The 21,925-nt window shown below is 40.4% G+C and overlaps 1 protein-coding gene across 4 annotated transcripts in view; it reads left to right on the top strand.

Annotated features, from left to right (window-relative positions):
- The window catches only part of RBFOX1 (RNA binding fox-1 homolog 1), a 1,434,482-nt gene that overhangs the window by 851,428 nt on the left and 561,129 nt on the right, over positions 1 to 21,925 (top strand). For all 4 annotated transcript variants that reach the window (XM_041748018.1, XM_041748015.1, XM_041748020.1 and 1 more), the window contains exon 4: positions 59 to 100. In XM_041748018.1, the coding sequence (XP_041603952.1) occupies positions 59 to 100 (42 nt within the window). The remainder of the gene's footprint in view (positions 1 to 58; positions 101 to 21,925) is intronic.

The raw sequence follows: 21,925 nt of genomic DNA, 5'->3' as shown, positions 1-21,925 counted from the left end.
CATGTTGTTTTTCTGCAGAACCTGCTGATTTCCCCCCCTCTTTTTCTTTCCTTTGTAGGTTTCAAGACAACAGATGAATTGTGAAAGAGAGCAGCTAAGGGTAGGTGCACCTGCCGGTAAAATACTTCCTAGTTCTCGTTTCTGTATGATAAGCAAAAATTTCCTTGTCTCTCCCAAGACACAGGGTTCTAAATAGCGGGCTTCATCTTAAGACTGGTAGAGTTGAAAATATTTATCCCAGCTAATTTAGTATTGATTGAGCTGGTAAATACAGTATATCTTCTTTTGAAGTGCCATTATAGTAGATATGGATTTTTTGATTTAGATTCAGCAATAAATACTTCTCTTCTAGAATTTGTTTGACATCATTGTACTCTTTTTATGTACAACATGAGGTCTAAGTAATAACAAAGGTCAAAAGGATGTCTTGCTGCCTTCTTAATGTGAATACCAGGCTGTTTGCTGAGTGGCTAAAATGCTCTCTTGCTGTTAACTGGGATGGGTTAGCTACTAATATGTCAAGGGCATTTTCTAGGAGAATTCAAGTCCTCCATAGACCTTTTAGTTTTAGCAGCATTTGTGTATACAGAAGAAAGAGACAGAATTTTAAAACCTCATATGCTATTTACCTTCTTAAAAATGAAACTCTCTCAGTGCTCAAGTGTGTTAGGTATAAAAAGTGTTGCCTAGATGAGGGGAGAATGGTTTACTTATAAATGCAGCTGGTCGGCATTGTTCTGCTTTCATGGTATCACGGTTGATATCCTTCTTGGCACGGATATGGTATTTTAAGAAATATCAGGATTGTCTCCACCCTCTCCCATTGTACTTCTTAAAAATGCATTTGTGTTTTGGATGGATGACTTTGAAATCATAATTGGCCTAGTTTTAATGTCACTGATGGAAGTTGGCAATTTTTACTGGACAATGTGCCTTATAATCGTGTTTCCACATTATTATAAAAACTGGAGGAATCCACTGCTTTTAAAATCATAAGTGAGGTTTGGGGGTTGGGGGACCATTGTGCTCAAAGGGATCTAATGCATCAGAATAATTTATTAAACCAGTCTAATGTCATTTATACACTGCCTTGTAACTTTTCAGAGCATTTACTTAGTGCCAGTCGTGAGATGACAATGATTTGTAGAGTTATTTCCATTTTACAATTGCTGTTGGCATCAGGTTTGTTAAATTCTTGTGTAAAACAGAACCTGATTGCATGGAACTGAGAAAGTGAGTTGTGGATGTCTTCTTTTATGCATATTTATTTTATGTGGTCTCCCAGCATGGCCTTCTCTGTTAACCTCTCATCTATACCCACTTCACTCCTAAGTACCTGTGCCTACATTAGCTGTGACTCCTTTGTGAAATAGCCTTCAAGATGTTTTAAGCTTTCCTGAGCTCTCTTATTGCTTTTCCCTGCAGTCTGAATTACTGGTTCATCCTGGTAAATAATGTATTGCAACTTCAGATTTCTCTTCCTGTTTGGATGAGGACGATGGCCAGAACTAGGTCAGAGCTAGATAAAGAGGAATGCGTGCTTTTGTCTCCAGGATCCCTGATAAATTCCTCAGAATTAAGATAATGCTGAAATCTCTATTGCAAATGAGACTTGCCTGGCAAATTAAGGACTCTGGAGGTAATGAAGTGCTTGTGTGCAGTTTGAGGTGTTTATTATTTTGCGTTGATGAGAACATTGTCAACAGGGATGTGGTTTAGGAACAAGAATGGCGCCCTCTCCACTCTGTTGAATAAATTCAAGCAGTGGTTTGACATAATGGGTCATATAGTTTAGTCCTCGCGTGGCTCCAGTAGCCCTTTGTAAAATTATCTCTAATATCATGAACTGGTGCTTTGTTTGTTGCTATTATAGTTTTTGTTTTTATATCGTAAACTAATTTGTGTTTTGAATCAATAGAAAACACATTTAAATCGATGGGATACACATTTCTGTGGCTCAGATTTATTTATTTGTTTGTTTGTTTGTTTATTTATTTATTTATTTATGGTTCAAAATTTAAATGATACCAAAGGGAATGCAGTGAAGTCTTCCTTTTACATTTGAATCATGGGCATCTAGTCCCTTCCTGGGAGATGCCCAGTGGTACTATGCTGTCTGGCCTTTGACATCTATGGATATTTACTATGTCTTCTCCTTGTCTTCCTGTTTTATGGGTGTACTCAGCCCCTCTACTATCTGAAAGAGAACTTTCTCTATTAAGGTAATGGCTTTTTAAAAACTTTATTTTATTTTTCAGGATCCCTGAAAGAAATTTAGTTCTGATTTGGAATGCTAATACTTGGCCATCTCAATGAAATGAGATGTCTTTAATCTCATTTTTTTTTTTTAGAAAGAGAGCTAGTGGGAGAAAAGTAGAGATGTTTAGTTACCATCACCATTTAAGAGTGCCTGCCTGCCAGCCACACTTTAAAAAATATGTTTTAGGGAACCCTGGGTGGTGCAGCGGTTTGGCGCCTGCCTTTGGCCCAGAGCACGATCCTGGAGACCCAGGATCGAATCCCACGTCGGGCTCCCAGTGCATGGAGCCTGCTTCTCCCTCTGCCTATGTCTCTGCGCCTCTCTCTCTCTCTCTCTCTCTCTCTATCTCTGTGACTATCATAAATAAATTAAAAAAATTAAAAAAAATGTTTTAAATACAGCAATCAAGTTACATTTCCAGATTTGCCATACTAGATGACTGGACCATGGGCATGTGGTCAAGTTCATATTTCTTCATTAATTCATTCTGTTACATTGTCAGAATTTAGGGATACAAGTGGGTAGTTGTAAGGTGTATCCCATTTTCTTGGCCACCTGGAAGCAGCAGATAATGTAGAAAATACAGCTGTTCTTTCCATTTTGTGTGTGTGGGCATTGAGTAGGGACTGGCATGTCCCAGACCTGCTCCTCCGCTCTCCTTTCTCTTTCTCACAAATTCTAAATTATTATTATTATTATTATTATTTTGCAAAATAGGCTCTGAGGTACATGTTCGATAAGATATTACAAATCCAAAACAAATAATCTAATTTAATTAATTAATTAATTTTTTAAAAGTTGAAGAAAGACCAACTTTTTGTTTGTTTGTTTTAGTAACCAAAGGACTTCTCAGAGCCTTTAATGTGCAAAAGTGAAATACAGAGACGTGGATACAATATGCAATGTTTTGCAAAATCATCTGATCACAGAACACTTCTGGATGCAGAGTAAACTCTGAGAAACACTTGAAAAAAGTCTTTAACTTTTTTCACCTCCCAGTTAGGATGTTATAGTCTGCAAATACAGAAAAGCCATGCATTATTTAAAGTATAAAAACACCTCATCACCTCCCAATGCCAGGGCTGACTTTTGGTGTTAGCGCAGTGGTTTGGAATTTCTGTGCCTCTCTCGGTCTTTCTTTGCTTCTCCCAAGATGAAGGACAAGCATTCCTTCCTCATGTGACATTCTCATCAGGGAAGAAGGGGAAGGGGAGGTTTTTCTTCAGAGCTCCTGCATTTAATTGGAGGAAAAATCATTCCTGGAAGCCTTCTCTGTAGACATTTTCTTTCATTGTATTGGTCACTTTCTATGCCAATCACCCCCACTGTCCTGGGATCTCGTCGATTGGCTACAACAGCTGTGAATCATCCCAAGGGATAGACCCATTGTCAATGTGATCAAAAACAGGATTTGTGGGTATCTTTGGTGGAATCACCCAATAGAGTCCACCAGAGAAGAAATCTGCATGGGCCCTCCCTGTCCCTCTTGGTGTTGGTTTAAGGCCAGCTCCTTTCAGTGCTCCCTTTCATCCCACACACATGGTCACGGGAGCCACATCTACAGCCCCAGCAAGTACCTGAACTCTGGCTTATGTAATTTAATAGATGCTTTCTCTGCCAACTTCTCACAGATCGCACCTCCACATTCTACCTTTCCTAGCCAGCTTGGCCCTCCCTCTGTATTTTGCCTTATGTTCTTTGGAACAAGCCCGGATGCAGTCTTTATTCATTTCCCCTCAGCATCAGGTACTGGCATCATACCTCACCCCAGCACCCAGCTCAGCCCCAGAGATACTGTCTGTGAGCTTCTTAGACTCTACTCTTCCCAAGAGAAGAGCATCATCCACTTACTCCTGACTGGTGATCTGCCCTTTTCAGAAGCAACTCATGATCCCAATGAGCTAACTACAGAACAATAAACCTGTGGACTCCTCCATCCCAAGTCTTGACCGAGCCTTCCTCTGTACTTAACCTTTCAGATTGTCACAGGGTCCTGTTGGGAGGTCGATACACAAGAGCTCACCATGAGATCTGTACATTAAGTGCTCCTGACTGTATGGGCTGTATTTACCAACTTGTCCCGGTATTACTGGTGAATGAAGCCAACGGGTCGGGTAGTGCGAGGTGTACATTTACCATAACCCAACCACAAATGTTTACCTTTTCTGGCATCTGGAATGACAAAGGGACAAATAACCAACTAAGAGAGAAATTATGTGAAATTATGATCAGAGGGCAGGGGATCAACTGATCATGTTTGTTAGCATTCGTATAAAGTATTTGGTTACAAAGGGACCTTTTGTGCTATGAGTATCAGCTGTTGGTTTGGAGACTGTTTAACACATTTGGTTAGAATGCTACTAAGCAGGCAAAGGCTTGGCTCCAAGGTGGGTCAGTATTTGTTCATAGACCAAAATCTTTATCAGCAATACAGCAAATGGATACCATGGGAGTCAGCATGGTATGAGGGGCGATGAGGCCTGCTCAGGAGCTCTAGTCATAGAGACTTAGGTTCATATCTCAGATCTAAATTTGCCCTATTTTCTCAAAGCTTCAGTGTCCCTGTGTGCAAGATGGGGATACATTCTCATTGGATTGTTGATTGGATGAAATGCCTTATATAAAGCACTTCAAAAAATGTGCACCTCATAATCAGCAGTATTAGCTATTGTTGATATAGTGTTCTTCCCAATGATTCTCTCATTCCTCTTCCTACTAGGAATACCAGACAGAGAATACAGACATTCAGGGCATATCTCTTCCCACTCAACCCACCCCCCCCCAATTAAAAAAAAAAAAAAAACCATTGAAAGGACAGGTTCCATAGTTGACAGCATGATGGTATATTTAGAAGAAAACTGCCTCTCACTTAGCTAAGCAAATAATAAGGACTGATTCAGGCTAGCCTAAGCAGAAAAGGCATACAACCAGGCCTCCCAAGGAGCTTAGAATCAGAAAGCTGTCAGAACTCAGGCAGTTCTTTCTCCTCTCTCATCTTGATTTCTCCTTGTGGGCCCACTCTGGAATTTTCTTTTGAAAAAAAAAATCCCTACCTTTTTTTATTAAGCTTGTGGCACCTTTCAGCCCCTAAGATTTATGCTGCAGGTTCCTGCAGGTATGGGGACTGTTAATGCTTCCTGATTACAAATTCCTGGAAAAGGCATCTGATTGGCCCAGTCTAGCTCAGTTGTTCACTCTGGTCCAATCTGTGATGTCCGGGGAAGCAGGATAAATAAACCTCGTTACCCAGGGCCAACTATTGAGGAGGACTTCATCATCAGGGAGAGAGTCATCGCCAGCTGAGTAAATGTCCCCAAGGATGTCTGCTGCACTCTCTAAACTCGGAGATCAGAGCCTGGCAAAGGATTCTGGGAAGTAGGTGTGCTACACCCAGTGTCCAGCTCAGCATTTTGCAAAGCGTAAGACATCTGCCCTATGTGGTGCTCACAGCTTTCAGGTGGTAAACATCTATCAATAAGAAAGGGGGAACTATTCAGAGAGTGATTCCTTTTTCAATTCTCTCTCAATCCTTTTTATGTCAATGAGAAACTCTCAGTTTACGGAATTTTTGACAAGTCTCTCACTGGTCCTCAACCCTGTTTTTAACGGAAAGGGAGAGTGCCTAAGGCTTGGAGCTTGCACCAGCCAATGCATCTATCTAGACTTTAAAAACATTGTTTGCAAAATATAGTAGTTAAATATGAGGGGCCTGGAGCTAGGCCCTGCCGAGATAAAAATCTAGACTGTAATTTACTACTTGTGCAGGTTACTGAAATCCTCTGTACTCCGAATGCCTCCTCTGTATAATGGAGATAATTGCATATTTCTCTAAGTCATATGTCTGTGTATATGTGTGCCCCTGCAAACAAAGATTAAAGCAACGAATGCATATGAGCTTCTTAGAACACCGTATAGTATGGAAGAGGTTCTTAATAATTGTTAGGTATGAATGGGTTTATTTTCTTCCCATTAACTCTTATTCATGACTACTGATCTTGGCTTTCCAATTACAGGGGCAACACAAAGTTTCCTTGGCAAATACATCTATTTAGGTTAAAAATGAGTGGCTTGGAAGACAAATATTAACTACATAATGTTACAGAGTGCCTGCAGTTATGACAAAAATTGTGACGTTGGAATGCAAATGACCGAAGTTTCAGAAACATTGAAATTACAGTGCCAGCCTTGTGAAAGATGGTGTCGAGCAGATCTGCATTATCAATATTTAATTTGCCAGTTAGAAGCAAGTTTCTCATTTCTGCTAGATACAAGAGTGATGTGGATTGCAGAATGCAAATTGCTAATGATCATCTTGGCTTACACCCATTGCCTTCATCCGGGCATCAGATAATGAAACTTCTCAGCTGCCTTTAGTGAACCATCAGAATCAGAGACACCTTTCCCCTGCCTCCCTGCCCCCGCCCCCTTCCTAAAGTCAAACCCATCCTCAGGAGCTGTTTGAGCAACAGGGAAGGGAATGTAAGCTACTGGGTGAAACCTTACAGCATTCATGATTTTCTGACTGCAGAGTAACTGCTTCCATTCAGTTATTTGTTCAAGAACTATTCTCTGAGCGTGAATCATATGCCAAACACAGTGCTGGGTAGTGGGGATATTCCAAAACCTACACATTCCCATCTTCCTGAACCTTACAGGCTAGCAAAGAAGATAGAAAGTTGTCAAATAACTGACAAAATTGTACATGTGAAGTTGACAAATGCCTGAAATGAAAGATGTTATATAAAAGCACATGGATGGAAGCAGCTTACCTGATAGACATCCACTTATCAAACTTACCAAATTAACACTTCCAGTCCCGTCCCTTTGTAAAGCATCCTGATGCATGCCCATAGCATTCTGTGAAGTAGCTGTTTTGTACAATCTTACCTTTCTCTCTGCTCATTGAGGTGTCTGCTTGCCAAGAGTCAGTTGTATTTATTCCCAGACCTGCTTCTGCCAGCTGCACTTGTTATTGTAATTACATTATTTAGTAGAATATTGTGTAAACTGATGAAAAATGAGTGCAGTAAGAAAAAGAGCTGTTTCTATGAAAACTAAGTTAATGCTTTGGAAACATTCTATGAGAGCAAGCCTCAACAATTATTTTGATTAGCTGCGAGAGGACTGTAAAATGTTAGTGGAAAAAGAACACTCAGAAATCTACAGATTCTGCAGTCAGATTCTTCCCAATGTGTCTTGGAATTTTTAGCACACTTTAAACAAAACCAGAACTGATAGTATAGGTCAGACTTTTCCTATAAAGCAAACTTTTCCCATAAAGGGCCCAATCATGGCTACGTTAGGCTTCATGGGCCATATGGTCTCTGTTGCAATCATTCAACACTGCCATTATAGCGCTAAGGCCCCTTCTGACACGATGAATGAGTGAGGCTGTGTTCCAATAAAACTTTATTTACAAAAACAAGTGGTGGGCCCAACTTGGCCCCTGGTCTATATTGGGCTGATCCTTCCTGGAGCCCATGAAATGTGGATGAGGTTTTCTGTGGGAATGATAGTGAGGAATTTCAATTAACAGAAATCACTCAAGGAAGACACCTCAGATTCACATCAAAGATCAACAGCTTGATGCACATTAATGTATTTGACATTAAACACAATTTTTAAGAAATCTCTGTATCACTAAAAGTGAGTTCTTGTTTTGACAGGCTTCCAGCAAAAAACCACCTATCCCCATCCCAAATGAGATGACTTCTAAAGTATGGATAGCTGACACAGGGCTTGAAACATAAAGTAAAAGTAGGCTTATTTTTTATGTGCCAACCCTCATGGCTCAGAATCCGCTCAGCCTAAAATGGAAGAATAAATGTATCCTTTTTCTCAGGAAAAATAAATTTATCCTTTTTCTCCCAAAATATCCTCAACAAGTAATTTCCAGAACTCCCCAACCAGGGTAAACTTTTCCACATGTACATCCTGGCACTTGTCCTCTGCACACTATTGTTCAGTGGCTTCAGAATACTCTCTTTTCCAAAGAAATGTCTAGTAACTTGCTTGTCTAGATTATTTTGTCTTCAGAACCAGTTCTCTGGAAATTTAAACCTTACCCTCTATTTTAACATCCCAAATACAGCTAAAGTCAGACTTCAGTGATTAACAAAGGTTTGCTGAATGCTCAAGAAGGTAACAGAAGTCCAGTGTGCATGAGAACTTGGAAAGCGGGCCCTCAAGATACTTAGATCTCCACCATTAGCATCCCTAACCAATTTTTTGCAAGTTCTACACGTATGTCCATGTGCTCATGGACACACACACATACACGCACACACACACACACACACACACACACGAAAAAAACTAATCAATGCTTGCTTTAATCTTATATAAGTAATGATCTTATCTTAGTGATTTTCTCCAACCAAAGGGAATTTATCCCAGAGTAAACTCACTACTTATAGTAACTGCAGAAGAATCTCCAGCAGCAGCTCACTATTAAATGGAGAAACTCATAAATACGTAAGTTTTTAAAAAGAACATTGTCTTCACAATACCTTGCATTCCACACTCTTCCTTACAGATCCCCCATGCTCCCCAGTATTTGCAAGGCCATTAATTGATGAGCACAGAGGGAAATGGATCAAGAAGTCAGCCAACTAGTTACAGATTTCGATTTCCCCAACCTCGTTGTGAGATGCGGTTAAGTAAGGAAATGTGCAGGTGGCCATTTCCCTGTGTCTTTGGGACAGAATCCTGTAACTCACATGCACGTTAAATATCTGCCCTCCTTTGAGTCCCCCCAGGCATTTCAGCACCTTCTTTGGGGAAGATTCTAAAGTTACCACATTTAGGACACTCAGTCGAATAGTCGTTCTCTTTTATTTTAGCCCATTATCCCTAGTTATCATCCCCTTTTCCAGAGCAAATCTGCCCCACTTCTTGTTTCATTATTAAATCAGTATCAAACAGCTTCCAGCAAAATTGCTAATAATGCTGACATTTCAATTTGTCATAGCTGCTCCTCATTCCTATGACTGATGCCTCAGCGAGGACTTGCTTGCTGCTCTGCTCTTCTGATATCTAAATATCATTCCAGGAAAAATAAGATACACTTGGTAGAGAGAGGGAATGGACCAAGAAGCAGATAAATAAGTCCTCTGTAGTTTCATCTACTTGGGGGCAGAAGAAGGCAAGTTTTATTGAGACAGCAAAGTCTTCCCCCAACACTCTTTATTCATGGCCCAAGAGAACCAATATATAGGCTTTGCAAGTGTACAGGTAAAAAGCGGGTATAGCGGACAGTGCTTGTTTGTTGTCACAGCCAGCAAACATTCCTCCTTTGAGGTAGCCAGTGCTCCATTGTCCTTTGGGGGTTAATTTTCTTTGCTCCTCTGTTCAGTCTTGAAGGAACAATGAATCAAGCCAAAGGCTACAGAAATGGCCAAGGCAGGCCAATTGGATTCTCTCTTCTCAGAGTTTGTATGTTGGCTAGTCCATTTGGGCTGCTCTCACGGAACACCACAGACCAGGAGGCTTATAAACAAACAAATTTACTTCTCATGGTTCTGGAGGCAGGAAGTCAAAGATCCAGGTGACAGCTTGGTTGAGCAAGGGCCCTCTTCTGGGTCGTGGATGCCTGATGGTGTCCTCACACAGTGGAATGAGTGAGGGGGCTCCATGGAGTCTCCCTTATAAGGGCACTAATCCCATTCATGGGGGCTCCACCCTCATGAACTAATCACCCCCAAAGGCCCCACCTCCTACTATCCTCACAGTAAGCATTAGGATTTCACTATAGGGAATGAGGGTGGGTGGCACAAACCTTTAAACAATAGCAGATGTTAAGTGGAGTGATACACAATAGGGAAATAAATACAGTAGAAAGTTGGAGTTGATTCATTTCGGTGATGATGTCCTGGTAACACTGGGTGAGGAAGTAGTTCCTAGGGCTAGACCTCTGATCCACCCTGACTCCTCTTTTTATCATTTAAGCCCGGTTACCCATCCTTCCCTTGGGTTATCTCATGGCCTTTGAGTGATCTCTTTTTCTGCTGATGTTAGTCAGAATCCATTCCTTTTGCCTGTGATCAAAGAAATCTTACTGATACACTCAGGAAATATGCTAAACTTGGGAGAACTGCAGAGCCAGGCGTTCGGTTAATGGTTTGCTAAAAGCCAACTCTGGTAATATTTCCCAAAATGATTCCCAAATGCCTCTGTGGATTGGCACCACCATTTTAGTACTGGCAGAGCAAGGCAAGGAAACTATAGGTTTGTGCCACACACAGGGCTAGATGTTTTACCAACATCTGTTCATTTCCTTGAGTCATCATGAGCCTGGGAGGCATGGGGAATGAGATTTACGTTTCAGGGTAATCAGAGTCCTTTCCTTCTCTGCACAAATAAGATGTTCTCCTTTCTCTCACAAGGAGTCACTTAGATCCCCACAGATAAACGAGAGTCGGAATGATATTATCACACATCACTTATTTAATGCCTTTCAGAGAAACCTCCAAAGACCACCTAGAATCTTTATAAAAAGTATCATTGCCTCAAACCTAGTTGGTAAAACATTTTGATGACCTAGCCTCACCCTAGAGATACTGAATTATTATGGTTTTATGGATTGAATTTTGTCTCCCAAAATTTATACATTGAAGTCCTAATTCTCAGTACTTCAGTGGGGCAATATTTGGAAATAGGGCCTTTAAAGATGTAATCAAGGTAAGCTGAGGTCTTATGGGAGGCCATAATCCAATATGGCTGGTGTTTTTATAAGAAGAGGAGATTAGGACACAGCCACACAGAGGGTAGACCATGTGAAGACACAGGAAGATGGCCATCTTCAAGTCAAGAGAAGATGCTTCAGAAGAAACCAACCCCACCAACACCTTTATCTCAGACTTCTAGCCTCCAGAATTATGAGAGAATATATTTCTATTGCTTAAGAAACACATAGAGAATATACACCAGGCATGGCAAAGATGGAGTTCATGTGTCCACCCTCAGCCACCCATGTCTCTTGAGACTAGCCCTACCAACTGATCAAGGGATCCTTTCCATCAAACCCAGAAAGTAACCTTGCAAGCATAGTTGTTTTTTTTTTTTAATATTTTATTTATTTATTCATTAGGGACGCAGAGAGAGAGAGAGAGAGAGAGAGAAAGAGACGCAGAGACACAGGCAGAGGGAGAAGCAGGCTCCATGCAGAGAGCCCCATGTGGGACTCGATCCCAGGACTCCAGGACTCCAGGATCACACCCTGAGCCAAAGGCAGATGCTCAACCACCGAGCCACCTGGGTGCCCTACAAATTTAGTTTAAACCGAGATTTTCTAGGCAGCCAAAATGAGCAGATCAGAACCGGTACTCATATTGAAATCTATTCATATTGTTCATATTGTCTTCTATTGCTGTCCTAAATAAATCATCATAAAAGTTTGCACTATACAAATTTATTATTTTATACTTCTTTAGGTTGGAATTCCAGCATGGGTCTCATTTGCCAAAGGCAGGGTTCTGGCTGGACTATGTTCTCCTGGAGGATCTACAGGAGAATTTATTTTTTTGCTCCTCTGATTATTGGTGGAATTCAATTCTCTGTAGTTGTACAAGTGAGCCATTTCCTGGCTCACTGTGAGCCAAAGGCCACTTCCAGCTTCTAGACACCACCATATTCCTTAGCTCATGACCCTCTTCCTCTATCTTCAAAGCCAGCCATGACAGAGTAAGTCCCTCGCATGGGTTGAATCTCTTCTGCCACTTCTTATATGACATCTCTCTGACTGATCCCTCTTATGCTTTTAAGCGTTCATGTGATTACATTAGGTCCATCCAGATAATCCAGGATAATCTTCCTATTTTAAGGCCCATAATCTTAATTCCATCTGCAAAATCCCATTTGCCCTGTAACATAACACCCTTAGCTCTAACGCCAGTGAGCAAAGATCATATGGTCCAAAATCCTGTCACGCTATTTTTGTGTACCATCCCTACTCCACATAGACTGATTCTATAGAGCTTTCACATACTACGTACATTTACTCTGTGATCTGGAATTAATCACTTCCACTTTCATACAGAATTTCCAAAGTGAGAGGCCAGAGCATGCAGAACCACCATCTGAGGCAGCCCAAGATAGTCAATGGCACACTTATGTCTGCCTTCTGAACTTCTTCCACATTTCCTTTTTTTTTTTTAAAGCTTTATTTATTCATGAGAGACACACAGAGAGAGGCAGAGACACAGGCAGAGGGAGAAGCAGGCTCCCTGAGAGGAGCCTAATGTGGGACTTGATCCAAGGATCCCAGGATCACGACTTGAGCCAAAGGCAGACACTCAACCACTGAACCACCGAGGTGTCCCTTCATCCACATTTCCTATTGGCATTTGATTCTTTCCCATTTAAGTCCAGCGGTAACAAATGAAGTACTATAGGAATGTCTGTCTTTAAGAGTACTGACTCGGTGATACTGTTTTATTATTTATTGTTCTGTTGATTTCTACTCACAAAGTATATGAAGTAGGGAATTAAAATATAAAAAATATGTAAACAATAATCATTTATATGTGTTACCTCAGTGTTGAATGAAACACATGAATAAATGAGTAAATGAATGATTCTAAAGACTCCTGGGAATGCCTATCACAGATGCTTTCAGAGCACTGATATTTCTTCTCATCACTCATCTCCATGTGCCAAAGATGGCTTACTGAAAACACTGATGAACCTCATCATAGAGGCTGTTTTTCTAGCTGCAGATGCAGTGCACTCATGAACAAGGCAGGCCAGAATCTTGGAACAAGAACTCAACTCAGGAAGGATAGGGATTTGACGGATCAGTGCCCTGGTTTCCTTACCCCTACGGTAGAGAAACTCTATATGTTCTAGATCACTGCCTAGAGTTCCATAATGGGGTTAGCACCAGTTTTCCATAGTGGTCACTTGCATGTTAACATCCCTTATTGGCTTTCTTCCATTCCACATCTTACCTGTATTCCCCTACTGGTGCTTCCTTAGATCATCTCTCAAACATAGTATTTGCACTTGAATTTTACCCATTTGATGGATGCATACGGAAATACTAACATCACCATACTGAGAGACACCATAGCTTAATTATTCCATCAAGGAAGGTATTCTGAGTAGTAGATTTTCTATCACACTGGCCCTTATGTGATCATTATTTTGTCCATTCTCCTCCTCCTCCTCCACTTCCTCCTCCTCCTTCTTCTTTTCTTTTTATAATACATCACTGCTCTTCTTGAGGGAAGTTGTGGATTATTGAATAGATTTGAAAGGACCTGCAGATTGATCTTTCACTCATATTGCATTTCCCAACAGTTGGAAAACTTGTGTTGAAGTGACAGGGTAATTGGGACATTTGATTTTGACATGACAATGTCCTGCACACATGTGAGGAGACCAATGCATTGCTGCTATGCTGTGCACATTTATATTTGCTCCAATGTAATTTCTAATTTACAGGTTGCTTCTAAGAATATAGAAAGCTTCCTGGGTAGAAAGCATGGAGTCATGATTTCTGAAAGCCCGTCTGCCTAAAATGCATCATGTGCATGCAAAGATATGCACACCCACAAAGTATTCTCCTGATAACAACTTAGAGATTTAAATATTTTTGGCAATTTTTATAGTTATTTTCAGTGGTTGTATACTCTTGATCTTGATTGCATATATGGTTTGACATATTAAAGCCAAAGGCATGTTTTTATAGATGTCTGAATTAAACATAGAATGCTTTTCAAGATAGCTGAGTTAACGTTTAAGTGGTTTTGATTAACCTGGTTTTGCTTATTTGCTCCTAAATATTCTAAAGCAGAGCCATCTCCCTTTGCATAAAGTGATTTGGGAGCACAGCCCTAGGAAACATAATTTTCTAAATAGCCAAGAGCATCATGCCCAGAATATTTCCCCAAAGATGCCTCAAACTAAAGATTTGAGGTTTAGCCATTTCCACACACAGCCCTGCTCCCCCACCCCTACCCCCAGGTAGTGTAGATACGGAAATTGGAACCTAACTATATAGACATCCAGCGATTAAGGTTGGCAGAAACCAGAGCCAGGAAGATGGTCGTTGGTGGGGGAGGGAGTGGGGATGGTATCATGAACCAGTGAGCAGGACTCGGATTGGTATTTGGAACATCCTTAGTGCATGCAGTTTGCCCAGAGTGGCATGGTGTCATTTTTTTTTCCCTCTGGCAACATTTTCCATTAAGGGAAATGAATTCCTGATAAACAGGATGGCCCTTCATCAGTACATCTTTTCCCCAAGAGTGAAAAATGTGAATTTCATCTGAGACCATCATAGATTCTTCAGAAGCAAAGCTAAATCTTCCATCTTGAGAAGTGCTTATTCTTTGGCATCATAGATGAATTATGTTATTCTAAAAGCTTGTAGTGAGCATCTACTATATTCCAGGAAAATAGATATCTTACCTTTAAGGCAAAATAAGTATAGATATCTTACCTTAAAGGAAAATACCTTGCCTTTAAAGGCTATGTAGCCTGCTATGTGTGAAATGTAGACATAAGAGGCATGTGGGTGGCTCAGTGGTTGAGCATCTGCCTTCAGCTCAGGTCAGGATCCCAGGGTCCTGGGATAGGGTCCTGCATTAGGCTCCCCACAGGGAGCTTACTTCTCCCTCTACTGTGTTTCTGCCGCTCTGTGTGTCTCTCCTGATTAAATAAATAAAATCTTTAAAAAAGGAATGTAGACATAAGTAATGATAATGCAAGGTAGAAGAAAATGCCGTTCAGTAGGTAAGAAATGAGATATTATGAGAGCTTAGTCCCTTCTAGTTGCTGGTACTAGGACAGGTCTCTAAAGATTATTTCCCCCTCAACTTTGAAATCTTGTCTGAGCTCTCTAGGTCTTGATACCCAAGAAGCTAATGTATATTTCAACTTAAATAATACTTAAGCATATTAAATTCAATATGCTTAAATCCACATTCATCATCTCCCCTCTCCAGACACACCCATTAATCTGGTCTTCCTTGCTTGTTCTATCTCTTTGTAACAGCTCCCAAGTCATTTGCTGGGGCCAGAAACCAGAGTGTCACCTGTGACTCCTGTATCTTCTTTATCTCCAGATTTGAGATCCATAATAACTCTCAAATTTGTCAATTCCTCTTTAAACCCACTCTCACAAGCATAGTTGAGGCCACCATAACCTCTTATTTTGATTACCCCGGCAACTATAAACAATTTTACCTGTTTTCCAGCTCTTGTTCTGTTTTAGAGTGAACACATATCCTGGCTTGCCTGGAACAGTCACAGTTCAGCTATTGTCCTGGTGTAATTGTGAATAGCACTGACATTCTTCCTAGTAAAATCTGGTTTGACAATAAATTATGATCACTCAATATTCCACTCACTCTTCTGGGCCAGAATGACTTTTCAAAGCATAATTAATGCCACTCATACTTTTTATTTTGTCACCATGCTTATGACCTTCATTATATTTACCCACAATCTGTGATTACCTAGTTTATTTACTTGTTTACTTGTTTGTGGTCTCTCTGCTCTACCTTCCCACTTCCTTTATATTGCAATCCCCTAGAGCTGGGACAATGCTCATCTTGCTCATTGCTCTATTCTCTAGGACCTGTAACACCTAGCAGGGACTAACTAAATACTTGAAAATACTAGATGAACATTCTCTTTTTTTAGCACACTGAAAGGAAACAGCCTATGCACCAATGACACAATTGACCCAAATGATAAACTGTATCCCAGAGAGCTGCTCTAGAGGTAGATATCACCATTCATCAGGAGATCCTATACTCTTGTCCATAGAATTTCTTTCTTTTTTCTTTTTCTTTCTTTTTTTTTCTTGAAAGCTTTTGAAAGGGAGACTGTGGGGAGCCTGATGCAGGACTCGATCCCAGGATTCTGGGATCATACCCTGAACCAAAGGCAGATACTCAATCACTGAGCCACCCAGATACCCCAACAATTTTTTCCATAAACAACTTTACAACTGGGCAAAATATATGAAACACAAGTTTTTGGCATAGAGTTATGATCCTTGAGAGAATGAGAAGTGTGTGAGATGAAAGTGACACTTTACTTAGCTCTATGCCTGGGGGAAGTACCTCAGCCATAGCTGCAGAGAGGTGGAGCTCAAGTAGAGAGCAGAAGCTTCATTGAGCTAAACAGAGATAGCACAGGAGTTGAGGATGATAAGGGTGGGGGGGGGCTGGAATTTGTGGAGCAGAATACTGGAGGGGGCTTTGTTGGAGGCAGAAGTCTCCATACCCCGATACATACAGGGCCAGACTACATGAGTCTTAGTAGAGAGAAAAAGCTGTGATACTGAGACCTAGATGGAGATATTGAATGTTGTGAGTGTTCAGCCAAGACTAGAAAGATCACACATTGGGGGTAAGGATCATGTCTTATAGCAGGGGTCAGAAAACTATGCCTCACAGGTCAAATGTAGCCTATGGACTGTTTTTGTGTAGCCCATGATCTAAGAATATTTTAAAAATACTTTCAAAGGATTAAAAAAAATATGTGACTAAGATCATATGTCACATTCAAAGCCTATTTTTTTTTTTTTAATTATCTGGCCCTTTTTAGAAGATGTTAGCCAATCCCTTCCCTATAGTCAAGGCCATGCTTTGGGACTATGGACATATCCAAAATAGACTTGCTGTGACCAAGCACAAAAATTAGCCTGATGGGGCCAAGAGCATCTGCCAATTATTTAGGTACTTCTAGAACAAGACTCAAATATCATTTAAAGGAAGAAAACATAATTCAGACCTACTAAAATGTGTCAATTAAAATCCCCACAAACCAAAAAAAAAAAAAAAAAAAAACCAACCAAGCAAACAAAAAGTTAGACATGTGTAAAAGAGGAAAAAAATGTTAATAATAATCTAGGTCAGGGACTGGTTAACTACAGCCTGTGGGATAACCACCTGCTTTTGAAAATAAAGTTTCATTGGAATACAGTCATTCTTATCTATTTACATATGGCAGTGGCTACTTTTCTTCTGTAGCGGCACAGTTGAGTAGGTTTAATAGAGACCAAGTAGCCCATAAAAACTAAAATATTTATTTTCTAGCTCTTTAAGAAAATGTTTGTTGGCCACTAATTAGAAGGGGAAAAAAAAGTCACTTGAAAGACACTACTAAGTGAATCAAACATTAGAATTTGTAGACAAGTTGTTTTAAAAATAACTATTATAACTATTGAAGAACTTAAAGAAAAAGATGGACCCAATAAGTTCATAGATGGGAAATCCCAATAGTGAAATGAAAATTATGAACTAAATTGAGATTCGAAAACTGAGATGTATATTACCTGAAATGTAAACAGAAGTTTGTAAAATGCTAAATAAAGAAATCAGTAAACTCTAAGATAAAATAGAAAAGTAGAACTAAGTAACAGTGGGAAGAAAACAAAAATGTTGAAAAAGAATTGAACAAAGCCTCAGAGATCTGTAGGAAATATCAAACATTTAGATACATACCATCAGGGTTCCAAATGGAGAGGAGAGATAGAAAACGAGACCAAAAAAATACTTGAAGAAGTAACATCCCAAAAAAAAAAAAAATGCCAAATTTGGTGAAAACATCAACTCATAATCCTAAGAGTATAGGAAGAAAGAAGCAGGCTAAATATAAACAAATCTCCTGCCTAGGGACATTGTAAAGAAACTACTCAAAACCAACAATACACAGGAGGCATCTGCTTTCGGAAAGAAGATCTCTATTTGTCTGTTGTGCAAAGTCTCCTCTCTGTAACTGGGTACAGGTGACTAAGGCTCATAAAGTTCATTTCCCAGTGAAACATTGTACAAAATTCTGCAATTAGAAATGATGAGAGGAAGGAGAGGTGGGTGAAGGACTCATTGAGAGCAGCATCAAAGGGAAGTCAAAGTGTTAAAGAAAAAGACAAGAGGCAAAGAGACTCACTAAAGTGCAGAGGGGACATAGGGCAAACTGTATGGTGGGCAAGATACAGTTGCAACATTATTGGAAGCACATCACTAATGGGGCTGAAACTAATGGGGTTGATCTCTCCACAGATAGTCTTGTTCTGCCTTATAAGTAGTGCTAATTGCCTATATAGGGAGTAGGGGTGGGGATGTCAATATAGTGGGAACAGTTTCTAACATAACCCCTCTCCTGGACGTATAAGCAGTAAATGTGCCTCATTGCTTGCTGATGACCAAAATCTTTAAAAGCTGACAGTAATTTTAGTTAAGACTTTTAAAAAAGATTTTATTTATTTATTCCTGAGCAATTCAGAGAGAGAGAGAGGCAGAGACATAGGCAGAGGGAGAAACATCCCTGTGGGGAGCCCAATGCGGGACTCAATCCTGGACCCCAGGATCACGACCTGAGTTGAAGGCAGATGCTCAACCACTGAGCCACCCAGGCGTCCCTAGTTAACACTTTCTTTATAGAGCACTGACAGGTTGCCAATGAGAACCCTAGTAAAGATTTGCGTGTGGAAAACTTTTGGCAGTTGTGTTGCTTTGGGACAATGCTTTAGCATGCATGATGATTGCCAAAAATAAAATAGTTGCCAATATTTAGAAAACTGTGTGTTCATACAAATATCCTAATTTCTGACTTCTCTTTAGAAGACCAAAAATTTCTTTAAAAGCAAATAAAAATCTGAGAAATTTGGGGCTTGTATTCCTACATGGAAATAATAGTGAGTAACTAACTATTGGGGCACCTAGGGAGCTCAGTCAGTGGAGCATGTGGCTCTTGATCTCAGGGTGTGAGTTCAAGCCTGATATTGGTTACAGAGATTACTTAAAAAATAAAATCTTTAGGGCAGCCTGGGTGGCTCAGCGGTTTAGCACCGCCTTCAGCCCAGGGCGTGATCCTGGAGACCCAGGATAGAGTCCCATGCCGGGCTCCCTGCATGGAGCCTTCTTCTGCCTCTGCCTGTGTCTCTGCCTCTCTCTCTCTTTCTGTGTGTCTCTCATGAATAAATAAATAAAATCTTAAAAAAATAAAATAAAATCTTAAAAAAATAAAATAGAATCTTAAAAAATGAATAACTTGCTTATTCAGATGATGTTCATACTACAGTTTGCCAGTTGCTATTTATTCTATTGTGTTTTCCTCTTCTTTTCTTTGTAGATAGCTAAGGGAAAAGAAAAAAAAATTGCTTTTACTCAACTCTTTGTTTAAAATAGGAAAATAAAAAACCAGGATGAGTCACATGGGCTATAATAAATAAATAAAATACCTTTTATTTTTTTTGTGGAGATGGAGAATATTTTCAGATGTTTAATATGTAAAACCTATGTCACGTAGTCCTCTGGCTTCACTCAATTACATCAACTTTGTGACTCCCTCGCATATATTTGAATTCCTTCAAATGCTTTCAGAAGTAACAACCCAGAGAAAGAATAAATAGTTTTAAATGCCACTTTCTCATTGCCAACCAAGATAATCACTTGTAACAGTTTATATATATTATGGGTTTACCACTTTGAATTCCCATTCCAGTGTCATGGTCGATATGCCCACCTGCATAGCTCTTGTGAGCCCTGGGGATAATGACATAGTTTCTTGTACAGCTTTAGTAGTGTCGCGTCTCTTGAGACCAGAGAACAGGCTGCAGGTTGTTGTCTTAAACACGTACAGTCTAACAATTTTCAAACATTGCATTTCTAGAACAGTTTGGAAGTGTGCACTGCTAGTAGGTGTGGGTGGGAGGGGTGAGCAAGTCATCCATCTGATTTCATGGAACAGGGCCATTTAGTGGATAAGACCCCAGAGGTTTTCCTTGCACAGACTTCTCTTGATACACCTATAATTTTCTGCCCAGAAATCTCTTCAATGCCTGTGGAGTGTTAGCTCTGGGGAAATTATTCCTCTGAGCAAGGAGCATACTGGCAGCACACATAGCACTTTAGTGAGGCTAGTCCTCGTTCACATGGTCCAGGAAGGAAGTCTTGGTGTTGGAGGGCAAGGTACTGTCAACTCAGTAGCTTCAAAAGATACAAGTGATCCCTGCATTTAACTGACCGAAGTCAATGCTGTCTTGCAAACTGCAATGAGTTTTATGATGAATTTTCTTAAGGAACCCAAGTGAGAATTTTATTTTTATTTTTTTAAAGATTTTATTTATTTATTCATGATCGAGAGAGAGAGAGAGAGAGAGAGAGAGAGAGAGAGAGAGAGAGGCAGAGACACATGCCTAGGGAGAAGCAGGCCCCCTGCAAGAAGCCAGATGTGGGACTCGATACCAGGACCCCCGGATCACACCCTGAGCCAAAGACCAGATGCTCAACCGCAGATGCTCAACTGCTGAGCCACCCAGGTGTCCCCAAATGAGAATTTTAGGCTCATGTAAGGCAGCAAAGCCCCAGCTCCTTTGTTAGCATAGAGGGTGCATGATCTCAAAGATTAACTAATCTGTGACTAACTGTGCCATTTGTAACATCATAAACACCGACTAATGGGGAGATGGTGCAGTGGAATGCAAATATTTGCAACCTATCATCATATTAGTACAAGGATCAAATTTGCTACTAAGTTCCTCAGCAAATATTCAGGATGGTGTTTGTGTCTTCTTGTTATAATTTGTATGGTATTAGTAGCATCTTGCCATATTAGTGGCGTTAAGATGCTTTTAAAATTATATCTCTTGGGTGGATGGAAATGGAATGTTCTGAGGTTGTGTGAGAGTTAGTCATATTAAACTTGCCCTGTTAGCAGCTTTTCCTTGAACTGATACTCAAATGAGATTTTAATATAAACAAAATGTACTTTTGAAATGCGCTTTCAGCTACAACCAATTTCTCCCAGTCCATTAGCCACTTTGCATCCCTTTTACGAAACTTGAGATTCTGCTTTTATTGTGGAGACAAAGTATTTCCTCAACTCATTAAGTCAAGTCCTGAGAGAGTGAATGCAAGGTCTGTGGTGTTTTCTGGCTTAATCTGGGTCTCATGGTTGCTCATTCCCTCCACCCGCCCCAATAGAGGCAGGCATCTTTGAGATTTCCCTGCCTGTACCTTTCTGTACCACTCCACACTTCCCCCTTCCTTTACTCATGCAGGAAGAAGGTTGGGGACTCTGCTGTTCCTGCTTTTCCATCTTCATGCTCTTTGGGTTTCAACAGTCCGAGTTTTCTTGCAGAAGGAGGACTGAGCTGTCAAAGCACCTGATGTCCACTTACCAAGGTTTTACGGTGACCATGGAATCACCTTATGGAAGCTACCCAACTCAGGCATGGCTTGGCTTTGTGAAATGGCTTTTTCTCCTGTTTGTAACTGACCACATGGACAGGCTTGTTCCAGGAGCCTCAGAACCCCAGAGAGAGTCAGTTGAGTTTGTTTTCCTAGGGCTGCCTTAACAAAGAACCCAAACTGTGTCACTTAAAACAACAGATATTAGTAGTCTCACATTTCTGGAGCTAGGAGTCTGAAATCAAGGTGTCTGTGGGGCCATGCTCCCTCTGGCAGCGATGGGGGAGGATCCTCCCTTGCATCTCCAAGCTCCTGGTGTATGTCCACGATTTTTGGTGTTCGTTGGCTTGTAGATGCAATGCTCCAGTCATATGGCTATCTTCTCTCTGTGTTTTTTGCTTTGTTTTGTTTTGTTGTTTTTTCTCTCTGTGTTTCTTCACATCGCTTTCCCTCTATACATCTGTTTCTGTGTCCAAATTTCCCCTTTTTATGAAGACACCAATCATATTGGATTAGG

Source organism: Vulpes lagopus, chromosome 3 (assembly GCF_018345385.1).
Source record: "Vulpes lagopus strain Blue_001 chromosome 3, ASM1834538v1, whole genome shotgun sequence".
NCBI lineage: Eukaryota > Metazoa > Chordata > Mammalia > Carnivora > Canidae > Vulpes > Vulpes lagopus.
Note: the sequence above shows the minus strand (reverse complement) of the source record. Positions and strands in the feature narration are given on the sequence as shown.